General features: G+C 36.1%; 1 protein-coding gene across 4 annotated transcripts in view; it reads left to right on the forward strand.

Moving 5' to 3' along the window:
- PLEKHG1 (pleckstrin homology and RhoGEF domain containing G1) overlaps window positions 1-20,743 on the forward strand; it is a 133,596-nt gene that overhangs the window by 72,437 nt on the left and 40,416 nt on the right. For all 4 annotated transcript variants that reach the window (XM_070733702.1, XM_070733703.1, XM_070733705.1 and 1 more), the window contains 2 exons: window positions 1,563-2,095; window positions 17,648-17,748. In XM_070733702.1, the coding sequence (XP_070589803.1) occupies window positions 1,563-2,095; window positions 17,648-17,748 (634 nt within the window). The remainder of the gene's footprint in view (window positions 1-1,562; window positions 2,096-17,647; window positions 17,749-20,743) is intronic.

The raw sequence follows: 20,743 nt of genomic DNA on the forward strand, positions 1-20,743 counted from the left end.
AAATAAAACTGATGGTTCAACTTGATTTCAATGAGTCACAGTAATAAAAAGAGAAAGTGTAAAACCTGGTACAGACAGACCTATCAATAAATTTAGAGAGCCTATCAATCTACTAATATTTTTTTTTTCTGAACTTCAATCTTACATTTTTTTTAAAATTTAGGAGATTTTTAGTATAGATATTTTACTTTAATCAAAATATGAATGCATATATTATAAAATGTCTTCTAGAGTAACTTCAATCAGGATAGGAAAGACATGCAGATCTTTCCAAGATATTATTGAACAATAATATATTAATATCTAGGGGTTAATGTTTCATATACTATGCTGCTTTTCAACAATAGTGTGTTCCAAAATGAAGGATATATAAAGAAGACAACTATGAATACTTCTGTTCATATAGTTTTTTTAAAAAAGAATTAGAAGATATATGGATATGGCAAGCTTTAATATGAATAACATGGCAATTCCATCCAAACCAGACATTTCATTTACTTTATTAATGGCTTATTAGGGTTTCTTGGAATTAAAATAGCAACATGCCCCACTAAAATATGAATTCATACACAAAAGCTGGATGATGCATTTAAGAGACTTTTGGAGTAGGCATCATAATAAATCTAATGAAGAAGAAAACGAGAAGAGGAATCCATTTTTCATTCTCAATATGCTTACAGAATTTTTTAGCAAAACAACTTATACAAAGCACCATTCTTCTACACTGAGAGCTGGGAGGTACAATTGTTGTTCATAACATAATGGTTACAGGGAAATAATTATGGCAACATGCAAATACATAATAGTGAAACTATTTATGCTAAATATATAATTCCCAAATGATTTCTGCAGCAGATTGGGCATTTTCTTTTGTTTGGATATTACGGATGCTTTGATTTGTTGTCGATATATATGAACTCAATGGACTACTTCTCAGGAAAGCAGGAGATAAAGTCACCACAGAAATTGCTCACAGATGTACTATATATTTGTGTGTGACAGTGTTTTTTCTTCCTAGTCATATTAAGTGTTTACAGTTTGGTAAGAATTTCTATATTGTTGGAATGGATATTTCTGAACTTCTTTTATAAGTTTCTATGGATCAGAGATTAATAGTTTTGTCTTATGTTCAGGCAGGCAAAGCTACAAATAGATTTTTTTTGCATCAACTTAATTTAGAATCCAATGCAGTTTTCTTTTTTTTCAATCCTTTTTTTTTTGCAATTTTGTCTATCATTTTGATGATGATCATTTTGATCATCTACTTTAGAAAGATGTGTAAAATCAAGTGGTTTTTTTACAGCAAATAAGAACATATGAATGCTGATTTTTTTAAAAAAAAAGCTATTCAAATGAAGTTTAAAAATAAAGAAAGGTAGGAGTCCCTACTATTCTTTGTTTATATGCAATGTTTTGCAACAGATTTCTCCTGGTCTGCTTGTATTCACTGAAATGTCTGAAGACACTTCCATATGATTACTTTTCTGTGCATAAGTAAAATGGTTTTTAATGAAATTCAATATACATGCAAAATTAATCTTTATTTTTCTCTCTCTGCAAAGATGGCTACAGTCTTCATGGGTTGCCTCCAGTAATGGTAGGCACAGCTCCCAAGAAGACAGGAAACAACCTACATAGAGAAGACCAACACTTTCTGTACTGTGGAATCAAAACGATGGAATTGTCAGACAGTGACCGACCAGTTAGCTTCAGCTCAACATCTTCCTCAGTATCCTCCAGGGATAGCCACTGTTCCTGTGGTAGCAGAACAACCTTGGTTTCCAACAGTCATCTGGGTTTGTTCAATCAAGACAAGGAAGTGGGGACTATAAAGTTGGAGCTGCACCCAACCCAACAGTTTCCCAGCAAAGAGCTAAGAAAAAATAACCCCATCAAGGAACAGCTCTCTGATGGAAATCTTGGAAGAAAGCCAAATTTGCCACGAAAGCCTGAAACAAAGGAAAATAACAAAAACTGTGTCAAGTCATTGATGGTTGAGTCTACAAGTCCAAAACTCCTGTATGTTGACAGAGTGGTCCAAGAAATTCTAGAGACTGAAAGAACATATGTGCAGGACTTAAGAAGTATTGTGAAAGTAAGTATGCTTTCCCCTCATTTAAGTTCAGCTACAATGTAGAATGTATACACTGAAATTTAATATAGAAAGAATACTAGGGTCAAGGTTTCCAATAAATTGGCTGCTGTTGGAAGCACTGATATGTGCTCTTTTGGTTATATTGAAACAGCATGGTTCTTATTTGCAGAGTTGTCTTTCAGGAAAGACAATATGCATTATTAACTAATAACTTAAAATACTTTTTGTTAAGTAGTTCTTTTTCAGGTTTTATTGAAGTTATTCAGCTTTTGTTTATTTTATTGATCCCACAAAAATCTGATATTTTATGAATTGCACACATTAGCAATGATAGTTGATACTTTTAAAGTTAATCATCATCTACACAAGATGTAGTCAGTTAGCATTATTGAGTTTGAGGATGATAAAGTTATTTTCTTTCTAACTGCAATCTCAACAGAATATTGTACAGTATTATACTTTTTATGAGAAGAAGACTCTTATTAGAACCAGGGAGAGAATATAATATTGAGCCTTCAATGTCTACAAGCTACAGAATGAAACACTATGATCCCTAAACTAATTTCCCTTCCCTTCTCTTTTTGAAGTTATCCTTGTTAATTATGCAAGATGTACATGAACCATATAAAGGTACTTTTTAGGAAATAGCTTTTAGTAACTTACTTTTTGCAAGTAGACTGGTCTTAGAACTTTCCCATTTAATCAGGCTGGTAAAGGAAGCTTCTTGGTTTTTTTTACTCTAACCAAGATCTTAGGCTTTTAGAAACTGAAAACCTAAGGTTGAATGGAAGTAAAAGTCAAGGAGTAGTGGTACCTTACTTCTGTTTACACAAAATAAATGGTATTCATTTCTAGTTCCTGGATGATAAAATGTTAAATTTGAGACGTCATTAAGATTTGAGAATATATCACTGGTTGTGTTAGTTCATGACTTCTAAACAATATTCTTACAGGTGGGGATTATGTATTTATGGCTTTGTGTTTTGTAATTTTTCGACCTGTTCAATGTGGACATACATTTTACACATAATCTGGAAATGTTATAATGTATGGCCTTGGGCAATTTTCTTTTTAAGTACCTCACTAATCTGGAAAAGAAAATACTAGTTTGATGATGCACACAGAAGCAGACAGCGAGGCAAATCAGATTATCAGGATTTGATATACAAAGACATGTTGAAAGATAATTAATCTGTAGAAACAAGTCTTTTCCTGCATATCTGTATTAGGTATCTTAACTGCTGGTGTACAGTAAGATCCATACAGGAAAGAAGTTTAAATACCCTTAAACAAAACTGAAATAAAGAGATAAAGTAAGCAGAGCTACTGACATATTGTATAAATAAGGGAGTCATTTTAATATTTAATACTGCTTTAAACATTTAAATATCTTTGTTCTCAGTTAAAAAAATAACTCCTTACTAATAAAAGTATTCGTATGAATTTCAACAAGCATGTCAGTGTTCATTTGAATGCATAACTAGATGTGATCTTGGTCAAAGAGGGGGGGGGGAAATGAAATTATCATAATGCTAAAATTTATTTATCTTATAATTTCTTATAATGTACAAATTCCTAAATCCATGAAAATCTCTGAAATGCATGCCAGTTCAGTAGCAATAGATTTTTTAGAAAACATGTACATTTAGAAACTAGTAAAACAGCATTAAAACACTTTCTAAATAGGAAGATTTTCTAACTACAGCTAATTAAAAATCTTTTAAGCAGGTAAGGTCCTACAAATATATCCTAAAATAGTCACTTTTTATTTTAGAGAACTTGTGTTTCAATATCATGGTAGATAGCGATCAATGTTCTGGGATATAACTATCTATTCATTAATTTTACTATTGGTTTTAGGTATTTTTATTCTAATTTTTTATTTAATTGGCTTCACATTATGCATTAAGTATGATTTTTTCATTAATTAGCAGAGAATTAATTTTAATAAGTTATAACATTGCCGATGTAGCTCATATAGGTTGGGTTCCTTGCTGTTTTTCTTGAAAATGCTTCATTACCAGGCTGGATAACAAATAGTGGTATTAACTGTCATTTGTTCCTAAGGACCAAATACCCTTTCCTAGTTTCAAATACCGTAAGTAAATATTCTTATTTCAATGGGTAGAGTTGCTCATTTTATTTAAAATTTTAATGAAAATAGTGAGGAGATCAAAAAATTTTTGGGGCGGAGAAAAGACATCCTAGCACCGTGATGGCGAACCTATGACTGCGGCACACGGAGCCATATGGGAGGGCATGCAAGACTTTTCTATATTTCAGCTTGCCAGCTGATTTTTGGCCTTTGGAAAGGCCATTTCCTCCTCCGGACGCTTCCCTGAAGCTCCGGAGGCAAAACAAAATACCCCCAATGGACAAACAGGAAGTTCGGAAAAACGCATTTCTGGCGGGGGGGGGGGAGAGGAGTAGAGACGTACCGGTATAAACCCACTGATTTTGACAATTTTCCCCCCGGTGTCTCTGTGTGGAAGACGCCCTCAGCTGTGCTTCGGAGGAAGTTTAAAGGTCAGCATTAAGGGGAGGGCTTCTTCTGACATGGAGATGCCAGAAAAACAAATGCCAAAAATCAGTGGGTTCATACCAGTACGGCTCTATTTATTTATTAGGTTTGTATACCGCCCCTCTCCGAGGACTCAGAGCGGCTCACAACAAGGAAAACAATACAATGAATACAAATCCAATATTTAAAAACAGTTTAAAAACCTTATAAAAAACAATTATACAAACCAAACAAACCATGCATAAACCTCAATAGCTAAGGGGTGTGCTAATTTTCCCATGCCTGGCGACATAGGTGGGTTTTCAAAGGTTTACGAAAGGCAAGGAGAGTGCGGCAGTCCTGATCTCCGGGGGGAGTTGATTCCAGAGGGCCGGGGCCGCCACAGAGAAGGCTCTTCCCCTGGGTCCCGCCAGATGGCATTGTTTAGTCGACGGGATCCGGAGAAGGCCAACTCTGTGGGACCTAATCAGTCGCTAGGATTCGTGCGGCAGAAGGCGGTCCCGGAGATATTCTGGTCCAATGCCATGTAGGGCTTTATAGGTCATAACCAACACTTTGAATTGAGACTGGAAACTGATCGGCAGCCAGTGCAGACTGCGGAGTGTTGACGAGACTTGGGCATATCTGGGAAAGCCCATGATTGCTCTCGCGGCCGCATTCTGCACAATCTGAAGTTTCTGAACACTTTTCAAAGGTAGCCCCATGTAGAGAGCGTTGCAGTAGTCGAACCTCAAGGTGCTGAGGGCATGAGTGATTGTGGCTCAACCTCTCCCCAACTGCTGTTAGATTAAAAAAAATCCCCTTCAGAAAGGTGTGTGTGTATGCGTGAGGGGCAGTGTGTGTGTATGCATGGGGGGGGAGGGGAGGATGTGAGCACGTGCATGCATGCTAGTACACCCACACACTCCCTTTTGGCATGCGAATCAAAAGAGGTTCACCATCACTGTCCAACACAAGTATTTATTTTTTTGGGGGGGGGGGGTATAAATTTTTATTGTTTTTCCACACTTTACAGAGATTCAAATTCACATACCTCAAATTAAAATACAATACAATATAATATCAATGGCCAAATTCTTAATCAAAATGTCCTAATTATTTATCCATTTTATTTTGGTACACATCATTCATCTTGTGCTACCTCCTTTTGGGATTTTATCATCTGGATAAACATAGCTTTGACTGTATTAATACTTGTGTGTATCCAACACAAGTATTAATACAGTCAAAGCTATATTTATTAAGAAAGTTCTATTTTTATAATGGAAGGTTTTAATTTTCAGATGTCTTTGGGAGGGGGGAATTACTTCTTTTCTTTCTGGAAATTGAAAAAGGTTCTTAAGTTGTTGGTATAAATAAACGGCCACTGCAATTGCAATTTATTTTTGTTTACTGGATATAAACCACTGATTATTCCTTTGTTTTTTCTCAACAGCTATGCTTTTAAATTGTTTCATTTGTTTTAAAACAAATAATTTAAAATAAATAGCTCATGAATGGTACAACTGAAGGGATAGAGCCTATTGGAGTAGCAACATGCAGAGAGAGGTTTTTAACCCTTTGCCCTGTCATGGCCCTAATTAAAATCACTGTTTACCCAAGCAAGTGCTGTTTACAATAGAAAAGATGCTCTGTTGTTGCCAATGGTAACTTTTCTTCCTTGTGAACAACAGCGAGAAAGAGTTCCCAATTAAAATTTTAGTGAAGAAAAGGAGTTAGATGTTTCTCTCCAGGACAGTTCCTATTTTGGATCCTGCACATCACTAATATGTATTCATGCAATGAAACACAAAGCAAACTACAAGACAAATACCATATCTAGATTTGTTGCACAAAAACGATTAGTACCTTAGCTTTTATTCTTTAAAACAAAAGCTTTCCTTTTGAAAATTTGGAAAACATATTGAAAGAAGTAGAATCATTAATATAAAGTATGGCTATACTGAACTATGGAGAAGCATTTAAATAATTAGTATTGAAGACCTAGTTGTAAGAAATGTTTCTAATAAGTCACAGCCAAAACTGAGAAAAAGTGAATGAAGTTTTATGATTGAATTGAATTGGAGAAAGATGAGCTGTGAAAAAGAACTCTGCAAATTTCATCAAGCTCATCACCTACCATCCCACAAAGGTTACCTTGGTTCTCCATGGTTTTATACTCAAATATAAAAAAAATAATACAACGGGAGAGTTACAACAGGTTGAGTAAATAGAAGGTTGTATCCTAAGGGATTCAAAATTTAACTTCTGTCCCTTCTCACCCACACTGGACTTTGGATATAAAATCCAAAAATTAACTTTCTCTGCCTTTAAATGATTGGATACAAGTATCTGCAGTGAACTTCACAAATACTTTATATATTATTTATGAATCATTTTTAGTCATACATCTAATGAATTCCAATTAATTCTAAAGTGTCAAAATCTCTTATGCAGCTTGATGATGTTTCTAAGCTTTCCATAATTAGAGTTACAGGGTCTGTCAGTGCCAAATTCCCCTAATATTTCTAAAGTAAAGTACAGTATTTCCTATTGAGGAGTAGAAAACATTTTAAAATGTATTTAAACATGCAATTTAAAGCTAATATTTAGAATCCACCTGAATTAGAATACAGTTGTTTAAAACATTGACTTATCTATACATAAATTTATACATTAATATTGATGAATTGTGGAAAATAAAATAACAACAATAATAATGTATGCTGTATCTTGCTGTGAGCCGCCCCGAGTCTGCGGAGAGGGGCGGCATCCAAATCTAAATAATAAATAAATAAATAATAAATAAATAAATAAATAATAACAACAACAGAGTTGGAAGGGACCTTGAAGGTTTTCTTGTCCAAACCCCTGCTTAGGCAGGAAACACTACAATACTTCAGACAAATGGTTATCCAGCATTCACAACTTCTGGAGGCAAGCTGTTCCACTGATTAACTGTTCAAACCGGTCAAGTAATTTCTCCTTAGTTCTAAATTGCTTCGCTTCTTGTTTAGTTTCCACCCATTGCTTCTTGTTCTACCCTTAGGTACTTTGGATAATAGTTTGACTCCCTCTTCTTTGGGGTAACCCCTGAGATATTGGAACACTGCTATCATGTTTCCCCAGTATTTCTTTTCCTTAAACTAGGCATACCCAGTTCCTGCAACCGTTCTTTATATGTTTTAGCCTCCAGCTCTTCTCTGCACTTTTTCTAGAGTCCCAATATCCTTTTTACATTGTGGCAACCAAAACTAGATGCAGTATTCTAAGTGTGGCCTTACCAAGGCATTATAAAGTGTTATTAACACTTCACGTGATCTTGATTCTATCCCTCTGTTAATGCAGCCTAGAACTGTGTTGGGGTTTTGGGCAGCTGCTGCATACTGCTGGCTCATATTTAAATGGTTGTCCACTAGGACTCCAAGACCCCTCTCACAGTTACTACTGTTGAGCAAGGTACCATATATACTGTATCTGTGCATATTATTATTATTATTATTATTATTATTATTATTATTATTATTATTTGGCATATATTGTGCCTGTGCTAAATCATATTTTTCCTATGTTCAGTCGTGTCCAATTCTCAGAGACTTCCTGGACACGTCCCTGAAGTTTTTTTGGCAAGGTTTTTCAAAGTAATTTGCCATTACTCCCTGAAAGAGAATGGCTGGCCCAGGATACCCAGGTAGCTTTGTGCCTAAGGCAGAACTAGAACTCACAGTCTTCTAGTTTCTAGTCTGATGCCTGAACCACTACACCATGCTGGCACTCTAGTAAATAATAAGATAAAGATTGGTTGATAAATAATGGTTTTATCTGATAATAATAAGGACTATGAGAAAAAACTTGCAAGAACCTGTTACAAAGAACACGAATGGCAGGTAGATAATTTACAGGTTTTGATCATATAATTTTATTGTAGAATGTAAATTAGGGGGTATCTTAAGTGACTTGCTGGAAAATTCGAATTTCCAGAGTTCACGATGTTCATGGATAATTATGTTCCTTTGTTTTCGATTTACTAATTTCCCAACTCCCATCCTCCAATCTCACAATAAATCTTGTGATTATGGCAGAAGATAAGAATTTTCTCCTCCTCAGTACCAATTAGCTTCTTGCTACTTTTCAAAAATATTGTTTTGGTAGACGTTATGACTATGCTTATAAAAAGCTGGTTGCCCAGGACATAAATTTTTGCAACTTGTGTCTGAAAACGAGGCTCAATTGTGATCTCGGAAGCTGTTAAAATTGCCATCTTGTCTCTCTTTTAAAGGAGCTGAACTTTTGTTGTATTCCAACAGCAGAATAGCCAAAATATTGTGATATAAGCATTGATAAATGGTTCTGATAAAATATAAATATTATCTGAAAAAATGGCTAAAATTTATGATATAGCACATTGTTAAATACAGTACAGGCAAACATATTCATATACGAATATAGCAATCTTATTCTTTTTGTATGCTTGGTTAACATGCCTAGGGAAACACCTCAACTTATGACAAATGAGGCCAAAATTTCTGTTGCTAAGCAAGGCAGTTGTTAAGTGACTTTTGTCCAATTTTTTACCTTTCTTGCCACTGTTATTCAATGAATTACTGTAGTTGTAAAGTTAGTAATATAGTTGTTAAGTAAATCTAGCTTCCCTGTTGACTTTGCTTGTCAGAAGGTTGCAAAAAGTGATCCCATGACCCTGGGACACTGCAACCATTATGAATACATGCCAGTTGCCAAGCAGCCGAATTTTAATCATGTGACCATGGAGACACATTGGGATCATACATGTGAAAAATGGTCATGTCACTTTTTTTCAATTTTGTTGTAACTTCAACCAGTCACTAAATGAAAGGTTTGAATCAAGGACTACAAGCATATTTCTTCAGAAATGTCTGCAGGATTCCCTGTAAAAAGAGTACTAGAGGAGTATTTGGTTCAAGGAACTTCACAGAGACTTCCCATATGGACATTTATTTATTAATTTATTTTGTCCAATACGCAATGAAGGTCATAGAGGATATACTCGTAGTAAAATATATCAGAGAAAGAATAAAAGAGATTATAGGAATAGAATATAGGAATAAAGATATAGGATATAAGATATAGGAATAAAGTAAATCAATGAAAGAATAGAGAAAAGATATAGGAATTAGAAGAAAAGATATAGGAGATACAGGAAAGACAATAGGACAGGGGATGGAAGGCATACTAGTGTACTTACGCACGCCACTTACTGACCTCTTTAGAATCTGGTGAGATCAACCGGGGATAGTCTAAGGGTAAAATGTTGGGGGTTAGGGGATGACACTACGGAGTCCGGCAATGAGTTCCATGCTTCGACAACTAGATTACTAAAGTCGTATTTTTTACAGTCAAATTTGGAGCGGTTAATATTAAGTTTGAATCTGTTGTGTGCTCTTGTGTTGTTGTGGTTGAAGCTGAAGTAGTCATTGACAGGCAGGATGTTGCAGCATATGATCTTGTGTGAAATACTTAGATCATGTTTAAGGCGTCGTAGTTCTAAGCTTTTTAGACCCAGGATTGTAAGTCTAGTTTCGTAGGTTATTCTGTTTCGAGTGGAGGAATGAAGGGCTCTTCTGGTGAAGTATCTTTGGACATTTTCGAGGGTGTTAATGTCTGAGATGTGGTATGGGTTCCAAACAGATGTGCTGTATTCGAGGATGGGTAAGTAGTGTGAGATTGCCGGAGCAGAAGCTACGTAGGATTATGTTACCAACTCTTGAAGCCTTCTTGGCAATGTTGTTGCAGTGGGCTTTGGCACTTAGATCTTTTGTTATTAGTATTCCGAGGTCTTTAACCGAGTGGGGGTTATCTGTGATAATTTGTTTATTCAGTTTGTATTTGTAGTTCTGATTTTTTTTGCTGATGTGTAGGACAGAGCATTTGCTGGTTGAGATTTGGAATTCCATTTGTTAGACCAATCAGAGGCAGAGTCTAGGTCTTTTTGGAGAGTAATTGTGTTATGGGTGGTATTGAAGAGTTTTACATCCTCAATGAAGAGAACACAGTTGCTTGTGATGTGATTGCAAAGGTCATTGATGTAGAGAATGAATAGCGTTGGTCCCAGTATGCTACCTTGGGGAACACCGCTTTTAACAGGGACAGTTGTGGATGTGGAGCTTCCTAATTTGACCACTTGTTGTCTGTTTGACAGGAATGCTGTAATCCAGCTGTGGAGGGATCCTGATATGCCATAGGACTTGAGTTTTAGGAGTAGTTTGTCATGGACCACTGAATCAAATCTTTGCAAAAGTCAATATAAATGCATCTATAGATTTTCCTTGATCTAGATGAGTTGTCCATATGTTTTTGCAGTGGAGGAGCTGCAGGTTGCAGGATAGTTTTTTCTGAATCCAAATTGTTTGTTAGAGAGCAGTTTATCAGTTTCTAGGTGGAGAGTAATTGATTGGTTTATAATTGATTCCATGACTTTGCATGGGACATAGCATATTGATATTGGTCTGTGGTTATCAACCAGACAGGGGTCTCCTTTTATGAAGATGGGGATGACCATTGCTTTCAACCATAGCTTGGGAAGTGTGCTGGTTCTGAAGGACATATAGGCTGAGGTAGAAGCATATTTTTATAATATCCTGACAGGGATGTGCGGAGCAATACGTCCAATCTAGTAAGAAAGCTCATCAAAATTTTAGAACTAGGATGGGGAAAGACATACAGTATGTTACAATTTATGATTTTATGAAAAAATAATGGCCCCATCGTATTTTCTGATCATATGGTCAGATCATCTGGTCAGATCATATTCATGTGTATCATGATCATGATCATCTATAAAGCAGTCTGAGTGAACATTACATCAAAGTTTAGAACTTGTTTCATATCCTCATTGCTACATATTAAGCTTTTTGCCTTATACTCTTCCTGGGGATTTTATTTTTATTTTATTTATTTTTGTAAAGTACATATTGGTAGTATACAAAGAAATAACATTGTTTATATACATGGCATTGCTATTAATAAAGAGAGAAACTTAGGACAGAAACGGTAGGCACGCTGGTGCACTTATGCACGCCCTTTACTGACCTCTAAGGAATCGGGTGAGGTCAACAATGGATAGTCTAAGGGTAAAGTTTTGGGGGGTTGGTGATGAAAATAACAGAGTCTGGTAATATGTTCCATGCATTAACAACTCGGTTGCTGAAGTCATATTTTCTACAGTCGAGTTTGGAGTGGTTTACTTTGAGTTTGTATCTGTCATGTGCTCGTGTATTGTTGTGGTTGAAGCTGTAGTATTCATTGACAGGAAGGACGTTGTAGCAGGTGATTTCAAGGGCTATGCTTAGGTCGTATTTACGGTGACGTAGTTCTAAGTCCCTAAGCCTAGGATTTCAATTTCTAAGCCTCCATGACTTTGAAGACCACGTAGATACAATTTGCTACAAAAAGCATATACCTATTTGTTGGCATATATTATTCACCATGAGCATATTACAAAATTAACACATACACACTGAAGATATCAGTTGAGAGGTCTGGTTTAATGTATAAGGCTGTGTGTAGCTTGTCACTTATCAGCGGAAAACCCCTTAAAATGTTCATGAAGTGGGAATGGGAAGTGTGGTGGAGATGAAACCAGAAATTGCTGTTACAGAATGAAATCCCTTAGATGTTATGTTTGTTCCAACTCTGCTTTCTTTCTGGAAGGTGGTAAACTGAATTTCTTTTGGGGGCTTTTGAGAATGTCTTCTGAGTATGTAGCCATGGAAGCACTGTGACTAATATTATTGAAGGAATTCTTACAGGCATTTAATGTTGTTAGTTAATGGTTTATCAGAGTGCTGTTGTGGATCTCGTGTAATGTATATTATTGCATTTAAGGGGCTCATTTCTTTTCCATTCTGACACATTACATGACCTTATCGCTTGAAACTTTTGTATTATTAACTCAGGCATTCTTGTTTTGAATCGGTAGGATATTTATATGCAGAGATTCAAAGAAAATCCAAAAGAGGTGAATAATGAATGGGGTTTTGGTTGCATTTCAAATTATTATTTTTGTTTGAGCAGATACAATACTCAAACTGTAAACTTTATCAAATTGGGTTTAATTCCATGGTTGGTTTAGGAGGTTGGTCTTTTTCTTTTGTTTCCCAGCAAATACTGAGTTTGCTTTAATAATAAATGGTCTGGTATGTTATCGGGGATTTTCCACATTTTTAAAAAATCAGGATTTCAAACGTTCACAGCTTGCTATCATATTGTTAGCATTTTCCATTGGTTTGTTTGGGTCAAGTAATTTTTAAACAGGAAAAAATGATTAAGGCTATAAAACAAACTCGTGGTTGTATAGCTTTGATCATTTTCCATGCAGGACAGACTGAGAGATCATGTTCCATTTTTAATGGCATTCTAGGACGAGTTTGAGGAGCTATTAAATGACAAGGCACAATACAGAGCTCTAATTTGAAAACTCTTGAGTTATTTATTTATTGGGCTGGTTGGTTCCCATGAATTATTTTGAACATAATGATCTTGAGAAGTGGGTTTTAGAGAGCTGATTTCATCTCTGTGGCTACAATCCCAGTTAAGGTTAGTTAGGAAGTCTTAGGGTGAGCTGTGCGAACAAAGTTTTGATTCTCCGTGATACTCATTATTTTGTCTCGTAAAATTTAAACTTGCTCTTTTTGGCAAGATAGTTGAACTCCCATGCCAGTAGAGTTTCTATTGGACTTCTTTTTAATAAGCGCTTTCAATGGTAATACAAAATAGCTACACTTGGGGATACAATTGCTTTTAGCACTTGTTCTTGCCTTTAATAACTACTTCTTCTTTTTGCCATATCCATCATCAGATGTTGGCGAACTTAGTAACTAAAGAGGACATTCAGGGTCAATATTACCATTTTGATGCTTAATGCATAGATATATAGTACCCCATCTGCAACTTTTCCAAACTTTCAACATTTGGCATTTCAGTGCACTGAAGTACTATTATAGCTATACTATATATTCAAAATCAGTGACTTGATGTGAAATAAATATGTTAACAATGTTTTAGAAGGAGAAGCAGCAACATCCTCACTTACACAGGCTTTTCCCCCCAGAAACTGAACAATATTTAATTCTGCATTGTAAATTTCGATAGTAATCTGAGGAAAGCTCAAGTAGTGTTAGGTTGACCTTATTTTATTGGCAGGTTCTGTACCATGATTTGCCTTGTACTCAGACAGAATTCAAGTAAAATAGTTCAGTATCTTTGTTTCCAAATCCTGTGAGAAAAATTAGGTTAGCCATGCCAAAATCCAATTTACATTTTGATGGATTTCTTATTGTCATACTTGAGTGATCATTATCTGCAGTCCAGTTTCTACATAGTACAATACAGTTTCTGTTTCTTTGTTTTTCGTAAAGAATAGACCAATCCGTGTTTTCTGCTGCTTTATTCTTTGTAGTGAACAGTCTTTGCTTTTACACAGTTTTGTATCCTTTCCTCCGGAAGCAGTTGTTAAACTCTTAAAGAATAGAGTGATAAATATAAAAGGCCCCAAAAATTAAAAGCAGAACCTGACAATATTCAATGAAAAAGAAACTTATCAGTAATATTTATTTATTTATTTATTTATTTATTTATTTATTTAAATGTATTTATTTATTTAAATGTATTTATTTATTTGTTTGTTTATTCATTGGATTTGTATGCCGCACCTCTCCGAGGACTTGGAGCGGCTCACAACATATCAGAAACAATATAACCAGTACATCTAAAAATCCAATTAATATGGCTAAAAAGACTTTAAAAAGCTCCAATATGATTTTTAAAAATTGGATATTTGGTCCACATGATTAGTTTGTTTCTTGTAGGCATAATTGCAAACTGCCTTCAAATTGGGACTAATATGGGAAAAGAGAATTAATCAGTTCCTCCCAGTAGCAAACCACTGGTGATGTCACAATGACATCACAGAACCAATTCTTTCAGTGCCAGTCCATCGACTCCGCCATCTTTGGGGGGGGGGGTGCCAGTTTTTCCTTGTGCACATGTGCAGAAGCCAAGCTTCCAGCACTGCGTATGCGTCACTATCTTTGGGATTTTTCAGCACCGCTCATGCACCCATGAGGCGCGGCCAAAATGGCACAGGAGGAAGCGAGCCAGCAGTGAGGTAAATTAGAACCCATCCATGTAAAGTACCATTTAAAAAGTCTTACTATGCTTAGCAATTGATGTAGTACTCTATTTTGGGTCTGAGAGCAAGCTTACTTCATGCTGGTAGAACCAAATTTGTATTAAATTTTAAATTTGGAAAGATCTACCATTGAATTAGGTTTTTCCCCCCACTCAGTGACTCAGATTCTGAGTATGTTTGTAGGTGTAGCAATAGTTTCTCCTTTATGAGGTTTCTTAAATCTTTGCCACAAGGCAGCTTGTGAATAAAAACAAAGGCCAGTGGGAAGTTTCTGGAAACCCTGGGGATATTGCTACAGTGATTTAATACAATAACATATTTTAAGAGGACTGATTTTAAGAATGAGTTCATAAGATAATGGAATTGGAATGAAATGTAAAGGTGCAGAGAGTATACACTGTAGCATTAAGGTGTCATGGCTCTTAATTGTTAAAACCCTCCAGTATGTAGATACAGTATATAATTACATTTATCTAAGTTCACTGTTTTCTTAAATGGAAGTAAAATTATAATTTAATGAGGAAAATTCACAAAACAGTTATTTTGCAGGGGGAATTCATTTATGCAAAAGACAGTTATCTAGCAATGATTGGATAAGTATCCTTATGTCCAGGTTATTGAATTAAAAGTTGCTTCCATTTATGAAATTTCTTGATCTTTTAACATGTTAAAATCTAGGTTTGGAAAGACAGCAGCAAATAACTTTCATATTGTTGGCAGGAAAACTGTGTAGACACATTCATGGAGTTTGCAGTGGGAAACTGCTGGTAGAGTAGAACACATATAGAAATATTGAAGTTGGGTACTCACACTGAAAAAGCAGGAAGCAGAGACATAAAAGAACAGTGTAATACAGTGGTACCTCATGATACGAACCCCTCGCCATACGAACAACCCGAGATACGAACCCGGGGTTCGGAAATTTTTTGCCTCTTCTTATGAACTTTTTCCGTCTTATGAACCCGCCGCCGAGAAGCCCCGCCGCCTAGCTGTCGCTTTTTGAAACAGCCGGGGGGCTTCTCAGCGTCCTCCTGAACCCGAACGCCAAACCCAAACTTCCGGGTTCGGCATTCGGGAGGCTGCCGAGAAGCCCCCCGGCTGTTTCAAAAGGTGACAGCCGGGCGGCGGGGCTTCTCGCCGGCCACCCGAACCCGAACTTTTGCCGAACTTCCGGGTTTGGCATTGGGAGAACGCTGAGAAGCCCCCGGCTGTTTCAAAAGGTGACAGCTGGGCGGTGGCCTTTTTTTCCCGTTGCATGCATTAATTCATTTTACATTGTTTCCTATGGGAAACAATGTTTCGTCTTACGAACTTTTCGCCTTACGAACCTCCCCCGGGAACCAATTAGGTTCGTAAGACATGGTATTACTGTAATCAAAACTCATGCTAATGCCCTGGTGGTGCAGTGGTTAGAATGTAGTATTGCAAGCAAATCCTGCTCACTGCCAGGAGTTCAGTCCTGACCAGCTCAAGGTTGACACAGATGGTTGGGAGTAATACTCTGTAAACAGCTTAGAGAGTGCTGTAAAGTACTATGGAGAGTAGTCTAAGTGCTATTAAGTCTAAGTGCTATTGCTACCTTGGCAGATACTAGCTATCTGCCAAGGTAGCAACGTGAAAATCCTGAAGCAGGATTTTCACTGAGTATTCTTTAACCAAATGTATTGAAAGAATACAGAAATACTGGCAAGTGCATATGTTTACTTTAGAACTCAATTATTTTTAACTGAATTAGGAAAGGATTTCTTTCTTCCTAGCCACTTTTTGATATGCTAGGAAAGTAGCTATCGATTTTCTTGGTAAAGAAAAACTGTGCAGATGATCTGGGCTTATAATATTTTGCAAACTGCCAATTTCTTTCCCAGAATCTGAGAAGCCCATTCCAAAAGTCCTGCTTTATTGAATACTCTAAAGAGATTTAGGGCGTAGGGTAGTTTTTGCTGCAGGAACTTCTTTGCTCTCTACGGTTCATGAGTGAAGTTATCTGGTCTTGAAAACTAAACATGTCTGAACTGAAGAAAAATTAGATGGTAATATCAAAACTGTAGGTTAGACTGAGGAAAAAGGCAATGGCAAATCACTTCCATACTTCCAAGAAAATGAATGAGTTCATGAAATCTCCTGGAGGTGAACTTAACTTTAAGGAAACTTTATTTTTAATCAAAGAGGAATGAACATGGTTATAAAAACAATATACTGAGATGGAGTTCTGTTTTCTTGATTCATGTATAGTTCTTATTCATCTCTCCCCAAATTTAGTCTCTATGTTCATATATTTTGCACCTGTTATTGCAAACAAATTCCTGAGAATATATTCTAGTATAACCACATTATACATTCTGGGTAACTAGAGTGCTGTATAGACAGCTAAATATTCTGTTCTTTACAAATCATAACAGTTATGTTGCATTTTTGAAATGTTAAAAACATTTATTTCACTAGCTCCAAAATAATTACATTTTCCTCAGAAATCTGCTTAAGTTGTATGAAACCCAGGTATGTTAATAATACTGAGGGGGTGAGTGGAGGAGGCTTACTATAGGAAGATATCATTGATTTTATTGGGTATTTAATGGAGATGATTAAACTGTCAGTAGGGGTGAAATCTGAATAGATTTGCAGTTTGAAAAACATACAGGGTATAGTCTGAGCAGCACAGTATGTTCAGCCTTTGAGAGCATTTCTTTCGTATTAGTGAACAGATAAAGTATTGTTGCCTCCCATAATAGAAGGCCTGTTCGGGATGGACTCATTGAAGGGATTACAGTAATATAGAGTGAAATTGATCTGGCAGAGACTCATTTTACACAGTTAAAGGTAGTTTCATTTTCTGGGGAAGAAAAGAGCAGACAACATTAAGGCATCCTTTTCATTTATTTCACAGGATTACCTTGATTGCATCACTGACCAATCCAAGTTGTCTTTGGGTACAGAGGAGCGATCGGCTTTGTTTGGAAACATAAAAGACATTTATCATTTCAATAGGTAAGTAAATATTAAAGTGAAGGCATATGTAGAAATGACACATTAAAGCCTTTTCTGGTTTCCCCCCCCTTCCAGGAAGATTAAAGGTTGAACAAAATGAATTTTAAAAATTGGGGAGAATACTTGAAAAGATTAACACTATTATAATCTTCAGAATGAGGGTAAAAGGGGGTAATAAAAGATATTTCCAGAGCTTGGTCATTCTGTGAGAGCATGGGAGATGAGCAGTGGGAGATAGAGTGTCCCATACATTTTTTTTGCTAAGTTTAAAATAAAGAGCATACTTTAATTTGCTGCTAAAGGCACTTTTTATCTATTGCCAGAATATTAAAATTGTCTATAACTTTATCATATTTTAAACTGTATGTCACCTCAGGGAAACAATTTTCAACAATATCTCAACATATTTTATATAAAGAATTAAACATCAGCTCTTAAAGCAAATTAGGCAGCTGTAATAGCTGCTTTTCATCACCCTCCCATTTGTAAAGGCTTATCAAACTTAGCTCCCAAAATTTTACTTTAAAATTAAGTATTTACTTACCACTTGAATTATTTTATGAAACACTTGTCATAATAATAACAAAACCTAGCTCAAACCTCTTGGCCAGGTATGCTTTTCAATGGAAATCAGTGGGGTCAATTTTAGATACTGCCTGATTTCCTATTTCCACTTTTGGGAGGAGTAGTTTTTGTAAAATCAAAACTGCAACATTAGATATTTTCCATTTTATTTGTGTAGCTAATATTCTGCCTAGAAAATGGAAGAATATATACATATATATATTCATTTATTCTGCCATGGTGAATTTGGCTGATTTGGGTCATGAATCTTGATGTGTTGTAAGAACTAATATTAGCATTGCTTCTTCATAGTTAGTTACATCATAATTACATCATACTATGAAACCGTGTCATAATTGGGTGAATGTAAAGACCTTAGAGAACTGGTCACCAGCATGGGGATTAAATTGAGCATGACATAATTAAAAGTAGAAGTAGAATTAACTACTCTAATGAGAACCCTTGTGAATCTATTATGCAACACCAATCAAGATATCAGTGATAAAAATTTCTTTTGCATAGGAAAAGAGTGGTATAAGTAGAGTAAGAAGTCTTTTTCAACTTACCTGCATTATTGGCTTCTTGATCAATCTTCTGTGTAATGCCTTCTCATTTTCAACATGACCCCACTCACCCTGGTAATGCCCTTTAGAACATGGCTGTCAAACTCCTGGCCCGCAGGCCAGATGTGTCATATGCTGGGAATGCCTGTGCCCAGTTTACCAAAGGTGTGTGGGGGAGTCCTGATACGTCATGTGACATTACCATGACTACATTACACCCCGTTTTAGAATTATGCTAGATCAGCAATCAGCCAGCCATTGTAAACAGAACAAAGTTCTTTATCTTCATGATGATAAAGATAACAAGTTCTTACTAATGTTCTAATCCATATCTAGTAAACCATGCCAGACACACCTAGATAGAGTTACTATGATTTTTTTTCTTGCTGAAGTCTATGTAAAGACCCAACTGTTTTTGCCCAATTTTTACTAGGTTATAACATATTCTTTTTTTCCAGAGTTTAGCAAATCTTGGCCCAAAACCAAAATCACAGCAAAGCCCACATAAACAATAAATACTACTGAAAGCAGCTGTGTCTGAAAATGTGTGACCGTGGAATTCTCTTAAGCAATCATTCTTTACCTCAATCCTGCCATATTATGAAAACAGTTTTGTAGCAATGTGCAAGAGAAATATATTGTCCATTTCCTGCCTGTCATTCATATACATTTCATAGTCAGTATGCCATATCAATCAAGTATCAACTTTTCAGAATAACATTTCTTTTATATATCTTCATATGCTGGAAAACAATTGGAAGGATGACAGTGAATTAAAAAGTTTTTACCCATTGTTTCTTTATTTTCAATTGCCAGCTCAAATTACTTTGGTACCCTCATATAAACATACATACATATTTTGCACAAATGTAAAACAGCAATCCAGATACTGGAGACAAAGGTTAACTGATACATAGCATGAGTAGCTGAGCTTGGACGAAGCATGCCTGTACATGCTAAATGAATAGTGAGCCACATTATCTTTGAGTTTCCAACATATTGGTACATCAGATCAAATTGTAATTGGTAGTTTACTCACAGATACAGTGATGATACTGAAACTGACCATGAGGTTGTAGCATTCTAACTACATTCAAAGCCTCAAAACTGAAAGTTTATCATTTCTATTTAATTTTCCACTTTTCTAACTTAAAACAAAAGTACTGTACCGTAATACCTCATCTTACGAACCCCTCATCATACGAACCTTTCGAGATATGAACCCAGGGTTTAAGATTTTTTGCCTCTTCTTCCGAACTATTTTCACCTTACGAACCTGCCACCGCCGCTGGGATGCCCCACCTCTGGACTTCCGTTGCTAGCCGAAGCACCCGTTTTCACGCTGGTGGGATTCCCCTGGTGGAATTCCCCTGCAGCATCGCAAAATCCAGAGGTGGGGTTTCCCATGGAGGGGAACCTTAGGGGAGTCCCACCAGCATGAAAATGGGCGCTTCGGCTGGCAAAATGGGTGAATTTTGGGCTTGCACACATTAATCACTTCTCCATTGATTCCTATGGGAAACATTGTTTCATCGTACAAACTTTTCACCTTACGAACCCCGTCCTGGAACCAATTAAGTTCATAAGACAAGGTATCACTATATTTTCAAAGGAAAGAGCAATTTGAATATATAGTATTGGAGCATAGGCAACAAAAAGTGTTCTGATGCTTGTGAACTGGCATGTGTTTAGTATAGTCAAATCCAACATACCAAATGTTGTTTAAAAGAAAACCAGTTGGTAAGTTGGTATAATTGTCTTTTGTGTGGTTTGAAGGGCTTCTGTATATCCCTTAGTACAGAATAGCATTATGTGGATGAATTAAAAGTGGGTTTATATATTGAGCGAATCTATAATGTTTTTGGTTT

Source organism: Erythrolamprus reginae, chromosome 1 (assembly GCF_031021105.1).
Source record: "Erythrolamprus reginae isolate rEryReg1 chromosome 1, rEryReg1.hap1, whole genome shotgun sequence".
Lineage (NCBI taxonomy): Eukaryota > Metazoa > Chordata > Lepidosauria > Squamata > Dipsadidae > Erythrolamprus > Erythrolamprus reginae.